The sequence below is a fragment of the Myotis nattereri genome (genome assembly GCF_964212035.1).
Source record: "Myotis nattereri genome assembly, chromosome: 11".
Taxonomy (NCBI): Eukaryota; Metazoa; Chordata; class Mammalia; order Chiroptera; family Vespertilionidae; genus Myotis; species Myotis nattereri.
Window position 1 is genome coordinate 30,730,768 of NC_138086.1, and position 24,350 is coordinate 30,755,117.

A 24,350-nucleotide genomic window follows, 5' to 3' on the forward strand; every position below is an offset into this window, starting at 1 on the left:
AGAAATTTAAATGGCAATAAATTTAATTTTTAAGTTTACACCAAATAAATGTATCACTCTTGGACAAACAGCAAGGTAAAGAGATGTACTCTTTTATTAAAGTCAGTTCCACAACAGCAGAAAATTACTGTTCCTGGCATTAAAAAAATAAAATAAAATAATCACAGGTATAGATATATCTATCCAAAGAAAAAGAGTACTTAAGGGACAACATGCCCCCAAAAGGATAATTTTAAAAACAGGATTCAAAATTAGGAAGGTGTGTGGATCTTGTCACAACTTTAGATGTTTTGAAAAAAAGTTCAATATAAAATGTTAATTTGATAAGCCTTTTGTGAAACTACAAGTTTGTATTAAAAATAGGGGAGTGGAGCCGAGTCCACTATTCAAATGAGTCACATTCTAAATGGTTAAAAAAATTTACGAATCACATATTTCAAATAAAGCCATTTAATCAGAGTAATACACTATTGTCACACACAAAATTATCTAATGTTAATGCATCAAAAGGCCCACAAGATTTCTTTAGGCTAAATTTAATAATAAATTAATATTGTTTTCTAAAGTTGATTTTCAATTCCCCTGGTTTAGGTAAAGATCACAACAAAATTTCACATCACATACAAACCATACCCATCCTGAATTCTGTAAACAGCACAGCACTCTGGGATTAGACCTCTCATCATCAATGCTTTCTTTAGACTGTCCCGGACTGTAACTCCACACCTTGCAGGTACCTACAGTATCATAATTGCATGATATGAGGTAAAGGAAATAAATTGTTTTTCACATTTAAAAAAAAATAACTTACCTATATCAGATACAACATAATTTCTACAGCTTACTATTAAAGGGAAACTATGACAGATATGTATTATTATTCACCAACATACAATAAATTTTAGTTCATTAAAATTATAAAATATTTTAAACATATAAGAGAGAATAGAAAATATAACAGATCACTGTGTACCCACTACTGAGTAACTATAATGTCAACATTTAAAGCAAAATCAATTTTGATCCAACACTGTTTAAAACTAAAAACTGCAATCCTTCCATCACACCGATGGTCCTTAAGAGATATATTACTGATCCTAAACACAGGAGAGAAAAAAATACTTGTCTTATGTGTATAACTGATATTTGTCGTTTAGTTGACTAGCACTCCTGTTTCCCCAGGGAACCTGCCCTTCCCTAAAAATTCCAGGAGAGGCTCTCAATCAAGGGTCACTACTTTTCTAGCTACACATGACATAGCTGGCTAATCAGTGTCCTGTATCCCTGGAAATAGCAATTGATCCAAAAATAGATGTATGACCCCAATACAATCAGAGTTCCTCCCTAACTGATAAATGGAACTGGCTGAGAGAAGTTCCTCTTTTTACTATAGGTACAGTGTGCCAAGCAGATAGAAATCTGGAGCCCCAGTGGCCATCTTTCCCACTGCATTGAGGAAATCTGGACACAGAATGAAGCTAACCTGGGGAGAAGTAGAAAAGGCACTGGGACCCCTGGAACGAGATAGAAGAGTTTATATACTTGAGGTCATCCCTATTTTGGCTTTTCTTCTTCAAGCCCCCTTCCCCAGTGAATCTGAATAATTTGCAACTGAAAGAGAACAGACAACCACAATGTGGACTACAGTGGTGCAGTGGAAGTTCCGGTTTTAATGGTGAGGGTGGTGAGGTGGAGGAGAGTGGAGGTACAGGGGATGTGTTAGTTAATAACAATAAAATTAAAGGTTCCATTTTTTTAAATCACGTAATTCTCAGCAAACCAAAAGTTTCTAAAGAATCTTCATGCTACAGGGGCAAAATGGAGTAAGAGTAGATATAAGGCAGCTGAATTTAAATAGTATATCAAAGGGAGAACAATCCAGAAAGCCAAATTAGGACCTACAATCAGAAAAAAGTAGGATCCCAAATTTGGAACAATATAACCATTAAAACTACCCAGCAAGGGAATAGTTTCTTATGAATGAGTAGGCTCATCACTGGAAGTATGCATGAGATTGGACTGGTACAGTTGATCCTCTTTATTCATGCATTCTGCACTTGTGATTTGTCTACCTGCTAAAATTTGTAACCCCCAAATCAATACTTGTAATGCTTTTGCAAACATGTGTAGAGCAGGGAGCTGAACATGTACCTTCCCAGCTGAGACTGGAAAAGGTGACACTGTGCCTTCTTGTTCTAGCTCTCATACAGTAAACCGTAAACAAGTGTCCTATGCCAGCGGGCTTTTATGCTAATGGTGCCAGCAGACTGTGGGGGAAAAAACAACCACAAACCACCTCAGGGTCACTATTCAGAGGCCATCTTTGCCTCATTTATGTAACAGCAACCCTGTATTTGCCCTGACTAAATGGGTCAGTATTCACTAATTCAGTGCTTGCAGCAATTTTACAGAAGATAAATATTGTGAATTAGCCATACCTTCTAGAAATAATGAACTGAAGGGAAAAGCTCACTTTTCCCCTCTACTACTCATATTCTGCCTACTCTAATGCAAATACTTCTTGATTGGCAACCCTAATTTAGTTTTAAAAGAAGGTATTCTTAATTTTTGTGTGTGTCAGACTTCTGAGAATCTGAGGAAAGACTCCAATGCTCTCTCTGACATAAAATTTCAGGGAGGGGGATTCATGGAACCTGAAGCCCATGTAGGGATTGCTGAGGAGCCCACTGAACTCAGATTTAGACACCCCCCGCCCCCAAATATAATCTTACATTTCATTCGTCTGCTGACAATTGTTCCACTATTTTTAAATCAAAATTAAAATTCTGTACGGCATATAAAGCATTCAATGAACTGGGACTATCTACCCCTCAGGTCCTTTGGTAATTTCCCTCATACACTTCTGTATTGCCATTTTCAAATACAGTTATGCTCCCTTATGTTTCTCTTGCACAGGTTGATTTCAAGGTGTATGTATATTTCATCAGCAGGCAAAAAATTGGTTTTCCACTTTACCACCAAAACAAAGTTATCAATCACTCCTTTATTCCATTTCTGTAGGCTGATTTTTTTGTACTCCTTGCTCCTTCATGATAGCACTTGTTCAATAGACCAACAGACCAGTGGAAAAGTCCAAAACAGATTCCAACACATAAAAAAAATTAGAGTAAAATAAAGGCAGCATCTGAAATAAGGTAAAGATTAACTTTTTAATAATTAATGTTGGGACAACTGGATTGAATCTAGGGGAAAAAAAGGTTCATCCATACCTCATACTGTATACTAGGGTAAACTACAAATGGAACAAAGATTTAAATGACGAAAGCAGGAAGGGGCAATCATAAAAGAACTGGAAGAAAGCAAAGCAAACTCCTTTACAACCTCAAGTGACGAAGGCCTTTATAATTATGATGCAAAACCTGAAAACTATATTAGAAAAAATAGTAAATTCAACTACACAAAACTAAGAGCCTTTATGTTATGTATGTTTTTCCACAATTAAACCCCTGTTTTGCATGTTTTCTCTTGGGTAAATAGGAGTAGAATGGCTGAATCATCTGCTACATGCATGTTTAAAAGTGGCTCCTCAGCAATCCATACATGGGCTTCAGATTCCATGAACCCTCCTCCCCGAAATTTTATGTCAGAGTGAGCAACTGAGTCTTTCATCAGATTTGGATTTGTCTTGGAAAAATATCTGCAACTCATGTAACAGGCATATGTTGTATATAGAGAGAGCTCCTGAAAAATTGAGATCAAGACCAACAACCCAATAAAAAAATGGGCAAAGGACATGAAAGACAGTTCATAGAAACAGAAATATGAACAGCCTTCAAACATATGAAAAGATGGTGTTCAACCTCACTGAGAAAAGCACTCAAACTTGTCAGGATAATTTTCACTTATCATGTTGGTAAAAATCCAAAAGATCGATAACATATTCCATTGATGAGGTGATCTTAAACAGGCATCTCATACATTGCTGGTAGCAGTGTAAAATTAAGCTAGACCTATGAAGCAAAATTTGAAAGTATAGTTCAGAATTACAAATGTAAATTTCTCTCTTTGATCCAGGCAAACCTACTTTTGGTACAGTATAGTACACCACTATACTTGTAAACTATAGTTGTGTGTATCAGTAGCGCATGTCTTTCTATGAATAGACCACAATTTGTTTCACCATTCAACTGTTGATGGACATTTGGATTATGCCCAATTTTAGACTATTACAAATAAAGCAACTAAGGACATTTTTGTACAAATCTTTGTATTGGCATATGCTTTCTTTTCTCTTGGGTAAATAGAAGTAAATGGCTGGATCATAAGCTACATGCACGTTTAACTTTTTACAAAATTGCAAAACAGTTTTTTTTAATTATGAAAAAATATATGTAACATAAAACCATCTTAACCGCATTTAAGCATACAGTTAGATGTGTTAAGTACATTCACATTATTGTGCAACCAATCTCGTGAATGCTCTTCATTCTGCAAAATTGAAATTCTATGCCCATTAAACAACTCCCCATCTCTCCTTTCCCCAGCCCCTGGTAACCATAATTCTATTTTCTGTCTCTATGAATTTGACTACTCTAGGTACTTCATATAAGTGGAATTACATAGTATTTGTCTTTTTGTGATTGGTCCATTTTACTTAGCATATTATCTTGAAAGTTCATTAATGCTATAGAATACATCAGAATTTCCTAATACATTTTAAGGCTGAATAGTATATTGCATTGTATGTATACACATTTTGTTTATCCATTCATCTGTTGATGGACAATTGGATTGATTCCACATTTTGGTTACTGTGAACAATGCTGCTGTGAATATGGGTGTACAAATAATCTCTTTGAAACTACAACTGAATTTGTTTGGGTATATATCCAGAAATAGAATTGCTAGATCATATGGTAATTCTATTTTTAGCTTTTTGAGGAACCTCCATACTGTTTTTCATAGTGGTCACCATTTTACATTCCCATCAACAATGCACAAGGATTCCAATTTCTCTACATTATTGCCAACACGCGTTTTTATTTTTTGATGATAGTAATTCTAATGAGTATAAAGTGGTGTCTCATTGTGGCTTTGGTTTGCATTTTCTAATGATTAGTGATGTTGAGCATATTTTCATGTTTGTTGGCTATTTGTGTAGCTTTTTGAAAAAAAAATGTCTATTCAAGTCCTTTGCCCATTTTTAAAATGGGGTTGTTTGGGGTTTTTTGTTTTTGTTTTTGTTTTTGAGTTGTAGGAGTTTCTCAAAATATATTCTTAATATTAACCTCTTGTCAAGATATATGATATATGATATTTCCCCCTATTCTGTATTGACTTTTCATTCTGTTGACTGTATTCTCTGATTGACATAGGTTTTAAATTTTGATGTAGCCCAATTTCTCTATTTTTATGTTGTCTGTGACTTTGCTGTCATATCAAGAAACTGCCAAATTCAATGTCATTATGTTTTTCCCTCAATGTTTTCTTTTAAAAGTACTAGTTTTAGCTGTTACATTTTTGATCCATTTGAAATAGCTTTGTATATTGTATAAGTTAAGGTTCCAACTTCACTCTTTTGCATGTGTATACCCAGTTTTCCCAGCACCATTTGTGGAACTGACTGTCCTTTTCCCCACTAGGTGGTGTTGGTACCCTCATAAAAGATCCTTTGACCGTATATGTGATCATTTATATCAGGGCTCCCTATTCTATTTCATTTGGCTATATGTCTCTCTGTCTATGCCACTATCACAATGATATGATTACTATATCTTTGTAGAAGTTTGAAGTCAGGAAGTGTGAGACCTCCAACTTTGTTCTTTTATAAGAATGTTAGGCTATTCAGGATTCTTTGAAATTCCACATGAATTTCAGGATTATTTTGAGATTTTGAAAGGAACTGCATTACTAAAACTGTCAAATTGTTTCCCAAAATGGTTATATCATTATACATTCCCAACAGCAGTTATTCCACATCCTCACCAATAATTGGTATGGCCACTCTTCCATTTTAGCCATTGAAGTAGATGTGTACTGGTATCTTGTGCCTTTATTTTACATTTCCCTAATGATTTATGATGTTGAGCATCTTCTCATGTGTTTATTTACCATCCATATATCTTCTTTGGTGAAGTACCTGTTCAAATCTTTTGCCCATTTTTATTTTTATTTTTTTAGTTTTATTGCTTAAAGTATTACAAAGGGTATTACATGTCTCCTTTTTTTCCCCCCATCCTTGATCTTTTGCCCATTTTTAAATTATCTTTTTAAAAATATATTTTATCAATTTTTTACAGAGAGGAAGGGAGAAAGATAGAGTGTGAGAAACATCAATCAGCTGCCTCCTGCACAACCCCCACTGGAGATGTGCCTGCAACCAAGGTACACGCCCTTGACCGGAATCGAACCTGGGTCCCTTCAGTCTGCAGGCCAATGCTCTATCCACAGAGCCAAACCAGTAAGGGCTTGAGTTATTTTCTTGTTATTGAATTCTAAGAGCTCTTCATATATTCTGAATACATGTTCTTGATCAGATACATGTTTTTCTGTGGTTTATCTTTTATTCACTTAATACTGTCTTTTGAAGAGAAGTTTTTAGTTTTGATGAAGTCTAATTTATCAATATAGTAGTCCCCTCTTCTCCCTGGTTTCACTTTCTGAGGTTTTAAATACCCACAGTCAACTGTGGTCCAAAGATATTAAATGGAAAATTCCAGAAATAAAAAATTCATAAATTTGAATGCATAGTGGTTCTGAGTAGCATGATGAAATCTTGTACAAGCCCATCCCACCATCGAACTGGGGCATACATCATCCCTCTGCCCAGTGTAACCACACTATATACACTACCTTCCTATTAGCCCTTGGTAGTCATCTTGGTTATCAGATTATTGACAGTCATAGTATTCTAGTACGGTCCCAGTATGTGTTCAAGTAACCCTTACAGTGCATAGCCTAATAATGTCACAATGTCTCCATCGTTCAGCTCACAGGATCTCCTCATACAGGCACTGTATAATTTCACATCATCACAAGAAGGGTGAGTAGAGTACAATAAGATACGTTAATAGAGAGACCACATTCAAATAACTTTTAAAGTATACTAGAGGCCTGGTGCACGAATTCATGCATGGGTGGGGTATAGGCCGACCTGCCCAGATTGGGGCCAGCTAGTCAGGAGGAGGGACTGCAGGAGGTTGGCTGCCAGCCCCGCCCCCATGGGAGCCTAATAGGTGATGAGCTGGCGGTGGGAGGGGCCGTGGGAGGTCAGCAGGCGGCCCCACCCCCATCAGGCTGGTCGTGCCGGTCACTTGGCTTTTATATATATAAAAAAACCATTTTATTAAAAAAAATTTGTTTTAAATGTTTTTATTGATTCTGGAGAGAGAAAAAGGAAGAGTGATATATATTGAGAAACATCAATCAGCTGCCTCCTGCACACCTCTATGGGGGATCAAGACTGCAACCCAGGCATGTGCTCTGAACAGGAATCGAACTGGGGACCTCTTGGTTCATGGGTCAATGAGCAACACTGGCCAGACAAACTGCTCTATTTTATTAATTGTTAATCACTTACTGTGCCTAATTTATAAATTAAACTTCATCAATAACCACTGGGAGTCTTGGAATGTACCCCCCTTGGATAAGAGGGACTACTGTATGTTCATTATGGATTGTGCTTTTTGTGCATATTTAAAAAATTATTGCAAATTCCAAGTCACAAAGATTTTATCCTGTGTTTTCTTCTACAAATTCTGTAGTTTTAGGTTTAATTCTTACTTTTCATTCCTTCCTGTGTTCAAGCAGAGCCTGGGAGAGGTAAACTCCTTACCTGGAAAGGTCATTATAGTGCACTCACTCACAGTGTACCAAGCTAGCTAAACTCATAGTTTACCTGAGTGACTTATAGGCATCTATCACACTTTGTGTATATTATTCTATTGTTTTCTGGCTTTCTGCAGCTTCTATGAAGAAACTGTTTTAATAATCTAATTGAAATTTTTTTATAGGTAATTTCCGCCCCTCCCCCCAAGTGATCTGGAAGCAATATCCTTTCATTTTGTTACATTTATAAGTATGGATTCAAATTTACTTACCAACTTAGGGCTTATGTTGCCAAAATCTTTACACCTATGTCTTTCATAAATATTAGCCATCATTTCTTTAAATTTTGCTCTAATCCTTTATTTCTATTCTCACTTTCTGAAACTCTTTTTGAGACACATAATGAAATTGTTCATTCCCTTCTTCATGTACTTAACTTTTCTTTATATTTTCCTTCATTCAGTTGGGTTTTATCAACTTTTTACCTCATCCATTGAAATTTTGAAAATAAATATTATAATTTTCATAAAGCATTTTAACACAGCTCTGTGGTAAGCTGTAATGATCTTGACATGTTGAGATGTTTTTTATTCCATTTGTCTTTTTTTAATATGTTGAGATTTAATTTAAAACTAGTGCCCCAGTGCATGGATTTGTGCACATTGAAAGAAAATTAATTAGAAGGTGGCCTGCGGGGTAGGATTGGGCGAGACGGGCCGGACATGCCCTGGAGCCAACATCCAGCAGTCCCTCTCTGGCCTGCCGCACCTGGGGCGGTGCTGCGGCTTGGAGGTTGTATGTGGAGTGAGTGGAGTCCCTCGGCAGGTCGGGTCCTTTGACCTGGACTGTGGGGATCGAGCCAAAACCGGCTCTCCAACATCCCCTGAGGGGTCCTGGATTGTAAAAGGGCGGTTCTCAGGTGATGCACCCCAGAATCAGGCTTCCTCCTCTCTGGATCCGGGTGCATCACCCAAGAACCACTGCTGCCAAGTCACCGCAGCTTGGCAGCTCCTGCATTGAGTGTCTGCCCCCTGGTGGTCAGTGTGCGTCATACCTACCGGTCAGAGTGTCTTCCCCTCTGGTGGTCATTGTGTGTCATAGCTACTGGTCAGACAGTCACTTAGCCTTTTATATATATAGATGTTATACTGCTATTTCCTCTAATCAGCATCAATACATTCAATAGTATTTTTTCCCTAAAGACAACTGTTTCTTTTCAACTTTCCAGTTTTCCTTTATTCTATGTTGTTTGAATTCTTCTAACTCTATTAGAAGAAATTCTTCTACTTAGATTAAAAATAATTTTTTCATTTTTTTTCTCTCTCTCCCCACATTTTGTTTTCCATCATATCATTTGACAATAAGTTCCAAATTGATTGAGAAGTCAGAACAGTGGTTACTCTTGAGTGTGGGTCCTGAATTGAAGTTGGAGGGAGGAGGCGGGAGAATACTCTCAAACACTAGAAATGTTCTGTATCTTTTTAAAAAAAGGGTATTTTTATTGATTTCAGAGAAGAAGGGAGAGGGAGAAATAGAAACATCAATGATGAGAGCGAATCATTGATCAGTGGTCTCCTGTCTATCCTCTATTGGGGATTGAGCCCGCAATCTGGGCATGTTCCCAGATTGGGAATTGAACCATGACCTCCTCATTCATAGGTCTATGCTCAACCACTGAGCTACACTGGTCTGGCATGTTCTATATCATAATTTGCATGGCAGTTACATTTGTAGAAAGTCATTGAATTGTACACACTTGAGATTTTTACACTTAAGTTGTATTTCAAAAAAGAGGGGGAGAAAGTTGTAGGCATGATTATAATGCACCCTTAAATATTTACACATGTATTTCTCAAGAATAAAAACATTCTCCTGTATATTATCACACTTTAAAAATTAATAATTCTAGCCGAACTGGTTTGGCTCAGTGGATAGAGCAGGGGTCCTCAAACTTTTTAAACAGGGGGCCAGTTCACTGTCCCTCAGACCGTTGGAGGGTTGGACTATAGTTTTAAAAAAACAACTATGAACAAATTCCTACGCATACTGCACATATCTTATTTTGAAGTAAAAAAAACAAAACGGAAACAAATACAATATTTGTATTTGCATGTGGCCCGCGAGCCGTAGTTTGAGGACCCCTGGGATAGAGCATTGGCCTGCGGACTGAAGGTTCCCAGGTTCGATTCCGGTCAAGGGCATGTACCTTGGTTGCGGGCACATCCCCAGTGGGGGGTGTGCAGGAGGCAGCTGATGGATCTTTCTCATCAATGTTTCTAACTCTCTATCCCTCTCCCCTCCTCTCTGTAAAAAACCAATAAAATATATTTTTTAAAAAATTAGCAATTCTATAACATCTAGTGTTCAGTCAACATTAAAAACTTTCCATGTCTCAAGAATGTCTTTTACAGCTCTCCCCATCCTAATCTATAACTAGGATCACACACTGTATTTAGTTGTTATGTCTCTTTAGTCTTTTTTAATGTAGAATAATCCACAACTTTTTTATTTTATTTTATTGATTCCAAAGAAGGAAGAAGGTGGAGAGAAGGAGAAGAGGAGAGTGGAGAGAGAGAAGAAGAGAGGAGACAGGGGAGAGTGGGAGAGAAGGAGGGAGGGAGAGGGAGAGGGAGAGGGAGAGAGAGAGACATCTATGTGAGAGATACATTGATTAGTTGCCTCCGACACATGGCCCTGACTAGGGATTGAACAAGCAACCTAGGTATGTGCCCTGACAGTGCTGGGGTCCAACCCCAGCAGGTCCAGGGGTTACCAAAGGCGTAGACGGAGTCAGCAAAGAAGGAATGACACGGAGACAGCGTTCAGTTGATCAGGAGCCTAGCCAGGATCTCCAGCCAAGTTCTGGTCCCGATCTCCAGAGAGGTTCTGCTTAGGATCTCCAGCCAGGTTCTGTGTCCATGGTCTCCTGCTAGGTTCTCCAGCCAGGTTCTGTAGCCATGTTCCTTCGCTAGGTTCTCCAGCCAGGTTCTGTCCAGGTTCTCCAGCCAGGTTCAGTCACCAGGTTCTAGTCAGGTTCTTTTGCCAATTTCTGTAGTCAGGTTCAGTCCAGGATCTTTTGCTATGTTCTCTCGCTAGGTTCTGTCTCTAGGTTCTGAGGCCAGTTTCTGTCCAGGATCTTTTGCCATGTTCTCTCCAGCGAAGTTCTTCTGTCTCTAGAGAACGTTCTGTGTAGGTTCTGTGCCAATTTCTGTCTCTCTCTGTCTTGTTACATCTGTATTTATACCAGTTGATTTAATCCTATCAATCTCTATTACAAAGGTTAGGGCGTTTCTTATCTCCATTCCAGGGAGTAAAGATTATGTAGCTTAAGCATGATTGTTCGTAGTTAAAGTGACTAATTACCCGCCTGGCACTTAGTTAAGAGGTTTTATTCCCTCCCTAACTTCAGGGGAAAATCCCTGCCTGGGGAAACAACCTTTCTCAGAGACCTTGGTTAAAACACATAGTGCCAAGAAGGTGAGCAAACATATTAAGAACAGTATGCCATATATGCCAGGTCCCTTGAAACAGCAAGGATGGACCGGCTCCCGGCAAATTCCCCCTTTTTTATTTTTTAAAAGCAGGCATTAAAAAGAAAAACCCGAAATGCTCTCTTCTATCCATTTTAAGAGTAGGATTGGCGCTTTCCGCTATTACCTGAGTCCTGATCTATCACCCCAGGGAGAGCTTGCCAATCCTGCACTTTCCCAGGGTGGAAAGGCTGCAGTGGGGTTAAGGATAAGGCTCCTTGGGCCTACCTTCTCCCATGCCTCTACATTTACCTTTCCGGAACCTTTCCTTCCTCAGAAAAGCATGGATGTATTTCTTGTATAAAATGTTCCATCTGGCCGAAACCGGTTTGGCTCAGTGGATAGAGCGTCGGCCTGCGGACTGGAAGGTCCCAGGTTCGATTCCGGTCAAGGGCATGTACCTGGGTTGCGGGCACATCCCCAGTGGGGAATGTGCAGGAGGCAGCTGGTCGATGTTTCTCTCTCATCGATGTTTCTAACTCTCTATCTCTCTCCTTTCCTCTCTGTAAAAACTCAATAAAATATATTTAAAAAAAAAAAATGTTCCATCTGACTGGGAGTAACCTTAACTCCTCTGCTAGCAAGCATATGTGTTAAAAGATCAATACGGAGTCTTTTTTCTTTAGACTCAGTATGGCACATCTTCTTAATGTAAAGATCAATACAGAGTCTTCTTTCTTTGGACTCAGTATGGCACATTTTCTCAATCTAAGTTCTGTACTATCCACCTTCTTACCCTACTTATCCTCTGTAGGGGGGTTTGCAGCACCCTGGTGGAGTCCTATCCGTCCTGAATGTGGGGGTTCTCAATGGGGGGGGGGCTTACCTATGGGAATCCTGTACCAGGGGTTCCCCAAGGTGTGGACGGAGTCGGCGAGGACTATCCACCCTCTTCCTACGGTGGAGTCCTATCTGTCCCGAGTGTGGGGTGCTTACGTAGGGGTCCCTGTTCGGGTGCCAGATGCTGGGCTCCAACCCCAGCAGGTCCTGGGGTTCCCAAAGGCGTAGATGGAGTCGGTGAAGAAGGAATGACACGGAGACAACGTTCAGTTATCAGCAGCCTAGCCAGGATCTCCAGCCAAGTTCTGGTCCCGATCTCCAGAGAGGTTCTGCTTAGGATCTCCAGCCAGGTTCTGTGTCCATGGTCTCTTGCTAGGTTCTCCAGCCAAGTTCTCGAGGTTCTCCAGCCAGGTTCTGTAGCCATGTTCCCTGGCTAGGTTCTCCAGCCAGGTTCTGTCCAGGTTCTCCAGCCAGGTTCAGTCACCAGGTTCTAGTCGGTTCTCTTGCCAATTTCTTTTTTTTTTTTTTTTAAATATATTTTATTGATTTTTCACAGAGAGGAAGGGAGAGAGATAGTCAGAAACATCGATGAGAGAGAAACATCGATCAGCTGCCTCCTGCACACTCCCTACTGGGGATGTGCCTGCAACCAAGGTACATGCCCTTGACCGGAATCGAACCTGGGACCCTTCAGTCCGCAGGCCGACGCTCTATCCACTGAGCCAAACCGGTTTCGGCTCTTGCCAATTTCTGTAGTCAGGTTCAGTCCAGGATCTTTTGCTATGTTCTCTCGCTAGGTTCTGTCTCTAGGTTCTGAGGCCAGTTTCTGTCCAGGATCTTTTGCCATGCTCTCTCCAGCGAAGTTCTTCTGTCTCTAGAGAACGTTCTGTGTAGGTTCTGTGCCAATTTCTGTCTCTCTCTGTCTTGTTACATCTGTATTTATACCAGTTGATTTAATCCTATCAATCTCTATTACAAAGGTTAGGGCGTTTCTTATCTCCATTCCAGGGAGTAAAGATTATGTAGCTTAAGCATGATTGTTCGTAGTTAAAGTGACTAATTACCCGCCTGGCACTTAGTTAAGAGGTTTTATTCCCTCCCTAACTTCAGGGGAAAATCCCTGCCTGGGGAAACAACCTTTCTCAGAGACCTTGGTTAAAACACATAATGCCAAGAAGGTGAGCAAACATATTAAGAACAGTATGCCATATATGCCAGGTCCCTTGAAACAGCAAGGATGGACCGGCTCCCAGCATGACAGGGAATCTAATCTGCAACCTTCTGGTGCACGGGACGATGCTCCCAACAACTGAGGCACAGCAGCCAGGGAAATCCCCAACCTTTTAATCTCCAACACATTGAGGCAGTTTATCTTAGAGGATGTCCACATTTCTCTTGTTTCCTCATGGTGCTTATCTCCGTGTTTCTTGTAAAATGGAAGGTGCAGAAATTTGACATTTAACTTGTAATCATTCTTAGCAAGAATACTTCATAGATGATAACTGTCATCCACTGACCTACTTTCCTTCCTTCCTTCCTTCCTTCCTTCCTTCCTTCCTTCCTTCCTTCCTTCCTTTGTTGAGTTTATTGGGTTGATATCGTATATAATAAAAGCCTAATATGCTAAGTGTCCGGTTGTCTGGTCATCTGTTCAATCAAAGCATAATATGCTAATGATATGCTAAGGCTGCTCAAATGCTTGCTATGATGTGCACTGACAACCAGGGGGCAAACAGTTGGTGGGTAGGTTAGCTTGGTGCTGGGATCCGGCTGAACAGGACTGAGCGAGACAGGCTGGATATGCCCTGGAGTCCTCCTGCGGGTCCTCCCCAGCTGGCCAACCTCCCACATCCCTCCCAGGCCCCGATCATGCACCAGTGGGGTCCCTCAGCTTGGCCTGCATCCTCTCGCAATCCGGGACCCCTCAGGGGATGTCAGCTGGTTTTGGCCTGATCCCACAGGCCAGGCTGAGGGACCCAACTGGTGCACAAATTCGTGCACTGGGCCTCTAGTTGGTTAATAAGATTATATAGGTTTCAGGTGTACAATTCTATAATACATTATCTGTATATTGTATTCTGTGTTCACCACTCCAAGTCAAATCTCCTTCTATCACCAATTTATTCCCCCTTTACCTTCTTCTACCCCTCCCCGCCCCCCCCCCGCCCCTTCTTCTCTGGCAATCACCATAGTACTGTCTATGTCTATGAGGATTTTTTTTTCACCCAGCCCCCCAACTCTGTCAGTCTGTTCTCTGTATTTATGGGTCTGTTTCTATTTTTTATTTGTTAGTTTATTTTATTCATTAGATTCCACATATAAGTGAAATCGCATGGTATTTGTCTTTCTCTGACTGGATTATTTCTCTTAACATAATATTCCCCAGGTCCATCCATGCTGTTGTAAAAGGTAGGATTTCCTTCTTTTTAAAATTTGAAGACCACCTGGAAGTTCTGTTTCGTTCCTTCTTAGGAGTCTAATTTAGCTGTTTCTAAATCTTCTAACTCATGAACGGTAGACAGTTTCCTTATATATTTTATAAATTAGGATTTTGAGCTTGTCACAAGGGCATTCTCTCTGTGAATTCAGGGACCTGAATGGGCCAGAGAGGGTTTCCATTTACTTTTGCCCTGTCCCTGAATGCTATTACCCCTCTAGTACCAGTTGTTACATTAATTTCTTGGGTGCAGGGAAATCCACACTTTGATGAGACTAGGTTTATAGTTAAGAGTATACAGGGTACTCTTATCTGGAACCCTGGCAAAGGCAGATAAGTTTCACTGTTATTTATATATGCTGGTGAATAAATTTCCTTCCAGTTCACCCTTTTGTTGAAGGTAAAGCTCTTCAAGGCTCAGCTTTAGGTAAAGATCTAAATTCCAACCATGTCTGTGTCATAAGGCCTAGTCTTATGTTCCCACACATTAATCTTCAAATCCTTTTGTTGGACATGGTGAAAAACTGACCCCACTGGAGGTCACTATAGCACAGGTGAGCAAACTTTTTCCATTAAGAATAAGCATTACCAATGATGCTGCCTGAGAAAAATAATTAAAAACTACTTTGATGTTTTTGGAAAGAAAATGGTTTTTGTTAATATAAAAAGCAATATGCATTATAAAAAGTAACGATGTATAAGGGTGCATTATTTACTAAATCTACTGACAGTACTCGTTGCACTTGAGGATTACAGACCATCCAAAATAATTCTGCAGATTTCTCTGTTCTAAATGTTACTTACAGAGTACTCTACTCTAACGGTGATACCAATGATCAATAATCAAAAGTTATATAAACAAGAGGAAAAATAAATCCAAATAGAGAATTCTCAAGGGTGAAGAATGAATCTTACCTGATAGATGTTAGACAACAAGTAAGCACTAGTCTTAAAATTCTGATTGATTCTGAACTAGTACTTAAACTTGAGCATGGTTCAAATTTGGGAGGTAAGATTAAATGTCAAATCTGACACTAAAAACAATACTATTTGTTATAGTTAAAGAACACAGACTTGGCACCAAATAATTGTCTTTTCCTCCCTTGTTTAAAATGCTTCAATTTGTAAGACCACTGAGTATAAAGTGATGATATATTTCCTTTTCAACAAGTGGTCTTTCTGAAAAATACAAAGAAAAGGCAATGATGATATTAAAAGTTGACTCACCACTGTCCTCTGTTTGTTGGGCAGGAAGACTCTAACAATAGGTTTTTGTGGTGACTTAGGGTTGCTCCGTGACACATCTGTGGGATTTTGAAAAACTGAAAGAGATGAAGGTAGCACTGAAAGGCTAGAAGAGGAAGAAGATGTAACGGTGTCCGTTGATGCAGAGCTAGAAACAGAAAAATCAGTTCCATTCCCCAGGGATTCCAATAACTGTTGTTCTCTTTGTTGGAGGGCATCTAGCTTGCTGGTGTATTCTTCATAGGCCTATAAAATAAAGTAGATTTATAGTGAATCTGGAACTCTTCCTGACAGTAACAATAGAAAACATAAAATTTAAGTTCTCGATTATAATCTCTTTATAATTTAGCTTACAGGGTTTTAAGTTATAAGTTTCAAAATAAGCACTGGAAGTACTGTAAATGACTACTTTTACCTTTAAATTGATATATCTTTTGTTATAAAATACTACATTATATTACAATGAGAAACTGACAAACACATATAAAAGAGATGTCTATAATATCTATGAGTATTAATAAAAGATAGTATAAAATACTATAGTACATCAAGGATAAGTAACCTCTTCATTAAAATTGTTTCCCCCCCCTCAAAAAAAATCTGTTGGCACAAAGTTTCACACTCCTCTCCCCCTGCTCTAAGAACAGACAAACAAGCTGAAAAGGAGATGAGGTATTAGATTTGTCAAAAAAATAAGACTCAGGTACACAGTGCCAGATCTCACCACTACCACCAAAATCTTAGAAGATGTATAACTGCTGTCTTCCTTCTGAAATAGCTACCAATTAAAATTCTTTATTCTTCTCACTATGGATCTCTGATGACCTCTTTCCTCATCAAATACTGCTTAGAGAATAAAATTTTATTTGAAAAGGTGGCTTACACACTGCAGTCAAGAAATTCTGGAACCACTGTCTGTTTTGACTAAGGCTATCAGATCAAATTACCACATATATCATATTCTAAAAGTAAGAAGAATCTTGAAAACAGAATGATATTGAAAGTAAAGAGATGGAATGAATTGTGACATATACATGTCCATAGTTCTTTAAGGCAGTTGTAATCATCCCATACTATGGTTTACCATTTCTCCCTTAAAGATGCAGTACTATAACCATTTATCAAAGGCTACAGGGAAAATAAAGGTTTAGAAATGACAATTCACAGCTCTCAAGGAGTTCATTATTGGGCTGCTGAGAAGCAGATGAATACATTTTTATTTGTATTAGTACTATATGTGAGAAATAAACAAAGAACATTCTTGATACAAGAATGAGGAAGGAGGGGGGTCTTAAAAGGCTAGCATTTATTTGGATGAAGTAAGTGGGGAGAAGAGAGGACTGAGTACAGGATAAATTGTGTAATAAAGTAAGGAGGCAGAAAATTTTAAGACACAGAGAAAAAACTATAAACTAGTATAGCTGAATGTCATAGGTGGGACACAGTAAGGGATCAATATATATTTGTGGCATTTAACTGAAGACTAGGAAAACAAACTTTAAGACTGAAAATGTGGGTAAGGGACCAGATTAGAGAGAGAGAGAGTGTGTGTGTGTGTGTGTATTAGAGGCCTGGTGCACGAGATTCGTGCACTCGGGGGAGGAGGTGTCCCTCAGCCCGGCCTGTGCCCTCTCACAGTCTGGGAGCCCTGCGGGGATGTCTGACTGATGGCTTAGGACTGCTTCCCATGGGGAGTGGGCCTAAGCCATCAGTTGGACATCCTTAGCGCTGCCGTGGAAGCAGGAGAGGCTCCTGCCACCGCCATTGCTCTCACCACCTGTGAGCCTGGCTTCTGGCTGAGTGATGCACTGACCACCAGGGGCAGCTCCTGCGTTGAGCGTCTGCTCCCTCGTGGTCAGTGCGCATCATAGCGACTGGTCGTTCTGCCGTTCAGTCGATTTGCATATTGGCCTTTTATTATATTAGAGGCCTGGTGCACAAAATTTGTGTGGGGGAGGGGAGTGTCCCTCAGTCCGGCCTGCACCCTCTTGCAATCCGAGACCCCTCAGGGGATGTCTGACTGCCAGTTTAGGCCCAAACTAAACTGCCAGTTTAGGTCCGCACGGGTCGGACATCCCTCTCGCAATCTGGGACCGCTGGCTCCTAACCGCTGGCCTGCCTGCCTGCCTGATCGCCCCTAACCACCTCTGCCTGCCTGCCTGATCACCCCTAACCACTTGCCTGCCTGCCTGATCGCCCCTAACTACTCGTTAGCCTGCCTGATCGCCCCTAACTACTCGCTAGCCTGCCTGATTGCCCCTAACCCCTCTCCTGCCTGCCTGATCACCCCTAACCGCCTCTGCCTGCCTGATCACCCCTAACCACTCTGCATGCTTGCCTGATGCCCCTAACTGCTCGCCTGCCTGCTTAATTGCCCTTACCACTCTGCCTGCCTGCCTGATTGACCCTAACGGCCTCTGCCTGCCTGCCTTATCCCCCAATCACCTCTGCCTGCCTGCTTTATCCCCTTAACCACTCACCTGCCTGCCTGATTGCCCCTAAGCCCTCTGCCTACCTGCCTGATTGCCCCTAACTGCTTGTCTGCCTGATCACCCCTAACCACCTCTGCCTTGGCCCCCGCTGCTGAGGCTTCATCTGGAAGGTTGTTCGGCTGTCCAGTGTAATTAGCATATTATGCTTTTATTATTATAGAAGATACCATGTTATGAAGCCTGAACTTCCTTCTACAAGGAAGGAAGAATTATCAAAGCTACAAGAGAATGAAGCAACATTTTCATTTCAGAAAAGGCCACCGCACCTGGTATGCTAGAACTTTTTTTTTTTTTAAATATATTTTATTGATTTTTTACAGAGAGGAAGGGAGAGAGATAGAGAGTTAGAAACATCGATGAGAGAGAAACATTGATCAGCTGCCTCCTGCACATCTCCCACTGGGGATGTGCCCGCAACCCAGGTACATGCCCTTGGCCGGAATCGAACCTGGGACCTTTCAGTCCGCAGGCTGACGCTCTATCCACTGAGCCAAACCGGTTTCGGCTGGTATGCTAGATCTTACCTTCTATTTTTTTGGGGAAAAAAGAAAATAAAATACTAAAATGATCTACTGAGGTAAATAGCCTTCATTACAGCTTACTAGGGGCCCTACCCTGACCTTGAAATATTTCATAGCATTCCAGGGCATAAGAACCAAATTGATTAAAAATTTTCTTATCTGTAGTACTATATAAATTTCAGTTCCAAGTGCTAATTATTTATGAGCAGCTCTTTCAATATGCTCCACTTTATTGAGCCTTCAGTAAATATATATTGAGCATACATGTGCTTGGCACTGTTTGGGGCTCAGATCACAAAAACAAAGACCAATGCATTTCCTAACCTTTGAAGATTGTAAACATGCAGTCAGGGAGGCAAAAGTTCCTCCTTGCATAGATCAAATATTCTTATTTATTGGGCAGCACATTCACTACACAAAGTTAGCCTTAGGAAAAGAAACACACGTAAACAATAAAACTTCTAAATATTATTTATCAAATGTTTTTCTTAATTTTTGAAAATACACTATTCCCTCAATTGTGGATTACAAACTATTATTTCACTGCACTTATCAGTACCTCTTCCTTTCTTTCTTTTGTTTTTATTGATTTCAGAGAGAGGACGAGAGAGGGAGACAGAAACATCAATGATGAGAGAAAACCACTGATCAGCTGCCTCCTGCACACCTGCCCCTCCACAGGTGATCGAGCCCACAACCCAGGCATGTGACCTAACCAAGAATCAACACTCAACCACTGAGCTACACCGGTCAGGCCCTCCACTTTTTCTTAAGTACAAAACATTTACTTATTCTACCTCTCTCCATTGTTACAGCTGCAATCTACCACGGCACTTGCCTACCGTGTTTTGTACCTGGCTTGGTTCATTTCACCCTATTATCCTGGCTGCATTCAGTGTGGATATTGATTACTAGGTGTACCAGTTAATAATGCGGATTTTTTTCAATAGATGGAGTTACACATATGTTGATATATGTGATTTGATATGTGTGCTATTTTATTGTATTGACAACAAGCTTTAAAACTTCATATGTCAAATGTGCTGAAGGTGTTAACATCATAGATATTTTTACGCTTAACAATGTCAAATTTCTTGCCAAAAAAAGAGCAGTTGCGGGAAGTTTTAATTCATTACTTTATTTTTAAGAAAAAGTTATCGAATACTTTGGGAAGCTTATGGTGAACATGCTCCATCTCAAGACACTTGTGAACACTGGTTTAAATGCTTTAAAAGTGATGATTTCTGAAAACATCAGGACAGAGGAAACCAAGATGGCGGCATTGTTGTAGTTAAGCCTTGATTGGGGGGTGATTTGACCTCCAGGTTAACGCCGGAGATTGCTGCCTCGAACAACCAATTCAAGGGTACACCTAAAAGATGGAACGGACATCATCCAGAACCACAGGAAGGCTGGCTGAGTGGAAATTCTACAACTAGGAGGAAAGAGAATATCATACCCAGACTCAGAGGAGGCGCAGTGCTGAAGTGAAATACTCAGGTGCGGAGTGCGCATGGAGCGGGCTGGCGGCGGAGGGCGCGGTTGTTGTTTTCAATCGGGAGGGAGTTTCAGACTCTGAGCTCCAGATCCGGGCGAGTCTCTAGGGACCCAGACTCAAACGGGAGAAGTGGGACTGTCTGGCTTCGGTCGGAACTCGAAGGCAGCTTTCTCTCCGAGATTTGCAGCGGTTGCTGGGACTCTGTGAGGCAGAGCCCCTAGGGACAGAACTGAGAGCAGACATAACTGCTCGCTCCTGCCCGCCCTGTAGATCCCTGGGGACCTGCCCCGCCCAAGCCCTGCGCAGAGTCATTTGCCGGATAGCCTCAGGCAAAGGCTAGATTAGCACCGCCCTAGAGATCCAGCACAGAAGCTCTCCCACTGCAGACACAGCTGACTCTCATAGCCAGTTAGCCTGGAGGTCAAATCACCCCCCAATCAAGGCTTAACTACAACAAGACTGCGCACAAAGACCACTAGGGGGTGCACCAAGAAAGATAAAAAATGCGGAGACAAAGAAACAGGACGCAAATGTCAGAAATGGAAGATATAGAGCTCAAAACCACACTTTTAAGGTCTCTCAAGAACTGTCTAGAAGCCGCCGATAAACTTAGTAAGGCCCTCGAAAAGACTGGTGAGACTGCCGATAAATGTAGTGAGATCTTCAAGAAATCTAATGAGACCCTCGATATTGTGATAAAGAACCAACTAGAAATTAAGCATACACTGACTGAAATAAAGAATATTGTACAGACACCCAACAGCAGACCACAGGAGCACAAGAATCAAGTCAAAGATTCGAAATGCGAAGAAGCAAAAATCACCCAACTGGAAAAGCAAAATGAAAAAAGAATCCGAAAATACGAAGACAGTGTAAGAAGCCTCTGGGACAGCTTCAAGCGTACCAACATCAGAATTATAGGGGTGCCAGAAGATGAGAGAGACCAAGATATTGAAAACCTATTTGAAGAAATAATGACAGAAAACTTCCCCCACCTGGTGAAAGAAATAGACTTACAGGTCCAGGAAGCGCAGACAACCCCAAACAAAAGGAATCCAAAGAGGACCACACCAAGACACATCATCATTAAAATGCCAAGAGCAAAAGACAAAGAGAAAATCTTAAAAGCAGCAAGAGAAAGAAACTCAGTTACCTACAAGGGAATACCCATACAACTGTCAGCTGATTTCTCAACAGAAACTTTACAGGCCAGAAGGGAATGGCAAGAAATATTCAAAGGGATGAATACCAAGAACCTACAACCAAGATTACTTTATCTAGCAAAGCTATCATTCCGAAGTGAAGGTCAGATAAAGAGCTTCACAGATAAGGAAAAGCTAAAGGAGTTCATCACCACCAAACCAGTATTATATGAAATGCTGAAAGGTATCCTTTAAGAAGAGGAAGAAGAATCAAGTGAACAAATAATCTGGTGATCATAATAGAATCAGGGACATAGAAAGGGAATGGACTGACTATTCTTGTGGGGGACAGGGGTGTGGGATATGCGGGAAGAGACTGGACAAAAATCGTGCACCTATGGATGAGGACAGTGGGTGGGGAGTGAGGGCGGAGGGTGGGCAGGAACTGGGAGGAGGGGAGTTATGGAGGGAAAAAAGAGGAACAAATGTAATAATCTGAACAATAAAGATTTAATTTTTAAAAAAAGTGATGATTTCTATGTGAAAGACAAAGAACGTCCAGGTCAAACGAAAAAGTTTGAAGACCAACAATTACAAGCACTATTGGATAAAGATGCGTGTCAAACTCAAAAACAACTTGCAGAAAGACTAAACGTTCAACAAACAATTTATGATCATTTACAAACAATTGGAAAGATTTTAAAGGAAGGAAAATGGGTGCCACATCAACTGAACAAAAGACAAATGGAAAACCGAAAAGTCATCAGTAAAATGTTGCTTCAACAGCACGAAAGAAAGTCTTTTTTTGCATCGAATTGTGACTGGTGATGAAAAGTGGATTTATTTTGAGAATCCCAAATGCACAAATGGGTTGATCCAAGTCAACCATCAACATCGACTGCGAGGCCAAATCGCTTCGGAAAGAAGACAATGCTCTGCATTTGGTGGGATCAGGAAGTTGTGGTGTATTATGAGCTTCTAGAACCAGGTGAAACCATTAATACTGATTGCTACCGACAACAAATAATCAATTTGAACCACGCTTTGATTGTGAAATGACCAGAATGTGCCAGAAGACACGGCAAAGTAATTTTGCTTCATGATGACGTACCATCACACAATTCAAAACCAGTTAAAGACACGTTAAAAGATCTTGCCTGGGAAGTATTAACCCACCCGCTATATTCACCAGACCTTGCTCCTTCAGATTACCACCTGTTCCGATCGATGGCACACAGTCACTTTCTGAGCACTTCAAAACATACGAAGAAGTGGAAAATTGGGTTTCTGAATGGTTTGCCTCAAAACAAGAAAAGTTCTATTGGGACGATATCCACAAATTACCTGAAAGATGGGTGAAATGTGTAGCTAGCGATGGACATTACTTTGAATAAAACACTTTTGATGTTTCTCTTGAAATTATTTTGTTTTCTTTGATTATAAAATCCGCCATTATTTACCACAGTACACCTAGTTCTCTTTTAATACTCTTGCCTTAAAGTTCTTTATACCTTGAATCTGTAAAGGCATTTATTTCCACATTACCTTCGAGATCCAGAACTATACTATATCGTTCTTTACAAGAGTTCCAAATGATGTCAAGATCTGTTTATAACCTCCCATACCACTATGCACACACACTTATCCCACCTTTTTAAGCTTCCTTCTCACTACCACATTAATGTGTTCATGGTCAATATTAATCCCTTAAAGTTTCTCAGATTTGGTTTGTTGTCTTACTTCTTTTAAGTAATAGTGACTCATTCCAACAATGCCACTGGTAACATCTTAGATTCTATGGCTAATTCTCATTGTTTTACTAACTTGCTTGTTAAATACTAATCTTGGGAAAATCCTACCACTCAATTATTCCATTCTTCCTCTCAGGTTACTACTTATTGATTGAAAAAATAATGAAACTAGGCCAATTAGTTCCATTATCAATTCACGGAACTTAGTCCTGCATACTATTGCCTGAAAAATGTTACTTATTTTTAACATCCTATTAAATTCTTCCCAATACTTATTCCAACCTTTCCCATGCTTCTCTGGTTCCTAACTTCATCCCTGCCCCCCACTTTTAATTCACTTAGAAAATAGCAACACCTTCAAATTTACTCTGAAGATCAACGCCAACGTAGTACTGGAGTAAGGATACACATATAGAACAACACAACAGAATTAGAGTCCAGAAATAAAGCCTTGCATTTATGGTCAATTGATTTTCTATTACTTTTGCTGCTTTTTAAAAATCCTTACCCAAGGGTATGTTTTTTTGTGTGTGTGTGGTTTTTTTTTCCTATTTTTATTTTAGAGAGAAGGAAGGGAAAGGGGGAAGGAGGGAAGGAAGGAGGGAAGGAGGGAGGGAGGGAAGGAGGGAGGGAGTGGGAGGGAGGGAGAGGGAGGGAGATAGGTAGATAGATATCGGTTGCCTATTGTATGTGCCCTGTTCCTGGGAGTGAACCTGCAACCTAGGTTATATGCCCTGACAGGCAATCAAACCTGAGAACTTTTGGTGCATGGGATGGTGCTCCAACCAACCAAGCCACATTGGCCAGGGCTACTTTTGCTTCTTTAGTACAGCCATGAAACAAGAACAGATTAGTATGTCTTCTCATATCTCTGATGTTAATTATAATTTTCTTTTGCTGTCTGCACATATTTTCACCATTTCTGTTGTTATATTTGTTAAAAAGCTTTCTTCACATTTCTGTTTATTATTAGATATCCATTCATATTTAAGAGTTAAAGACTCTTGCCAGCCGGTGTTGCTCAGTGGTTGAGTGTTGACCTATGAATCAAGGGGTTGCTGGTTCAATTCCTGGTCAGGGCACATGCTCAGGTTGTGGGTTCAATCCCTGGTGGGGAGTGTGCAGGAGGCAGCCGATCGATGTTTCTCTCTCATCGATGTTTCTAT

At 40.3% G+C, this 24,350-nt stretch overlaps 1 protein-coding gene across 2 annotated transcripts in view; it reads right to left on the minus strand.

Moving 5' to 3' along the window:
* The window catches only part of BRAF (B-Raf proto-oncogene, serine/threonine kinase), a 147,280-nt gene that overhangs the window by 72,835 nt on the left and 50,095 nt on the right, over window positions 1–24,350 (minus strand). For both annotated transcript variants that reach the window (XM_081102483.1, XM_081102482.1), the window contains exons 3-4: window positions 15,763–16,026; window positions 634–737 (exon numbers count right to left, since the gene is read on the minus strand). In XM_081102483.1, coding sequence (XP_080958609.1) covers window positions 634–737; window positions 15,763–16,026 — 368 coding nt within the window. The remainder of the gene's footprint in view (window positions 1–633; window positions 738–15,762; window positions 16,027–24,350) is intronic.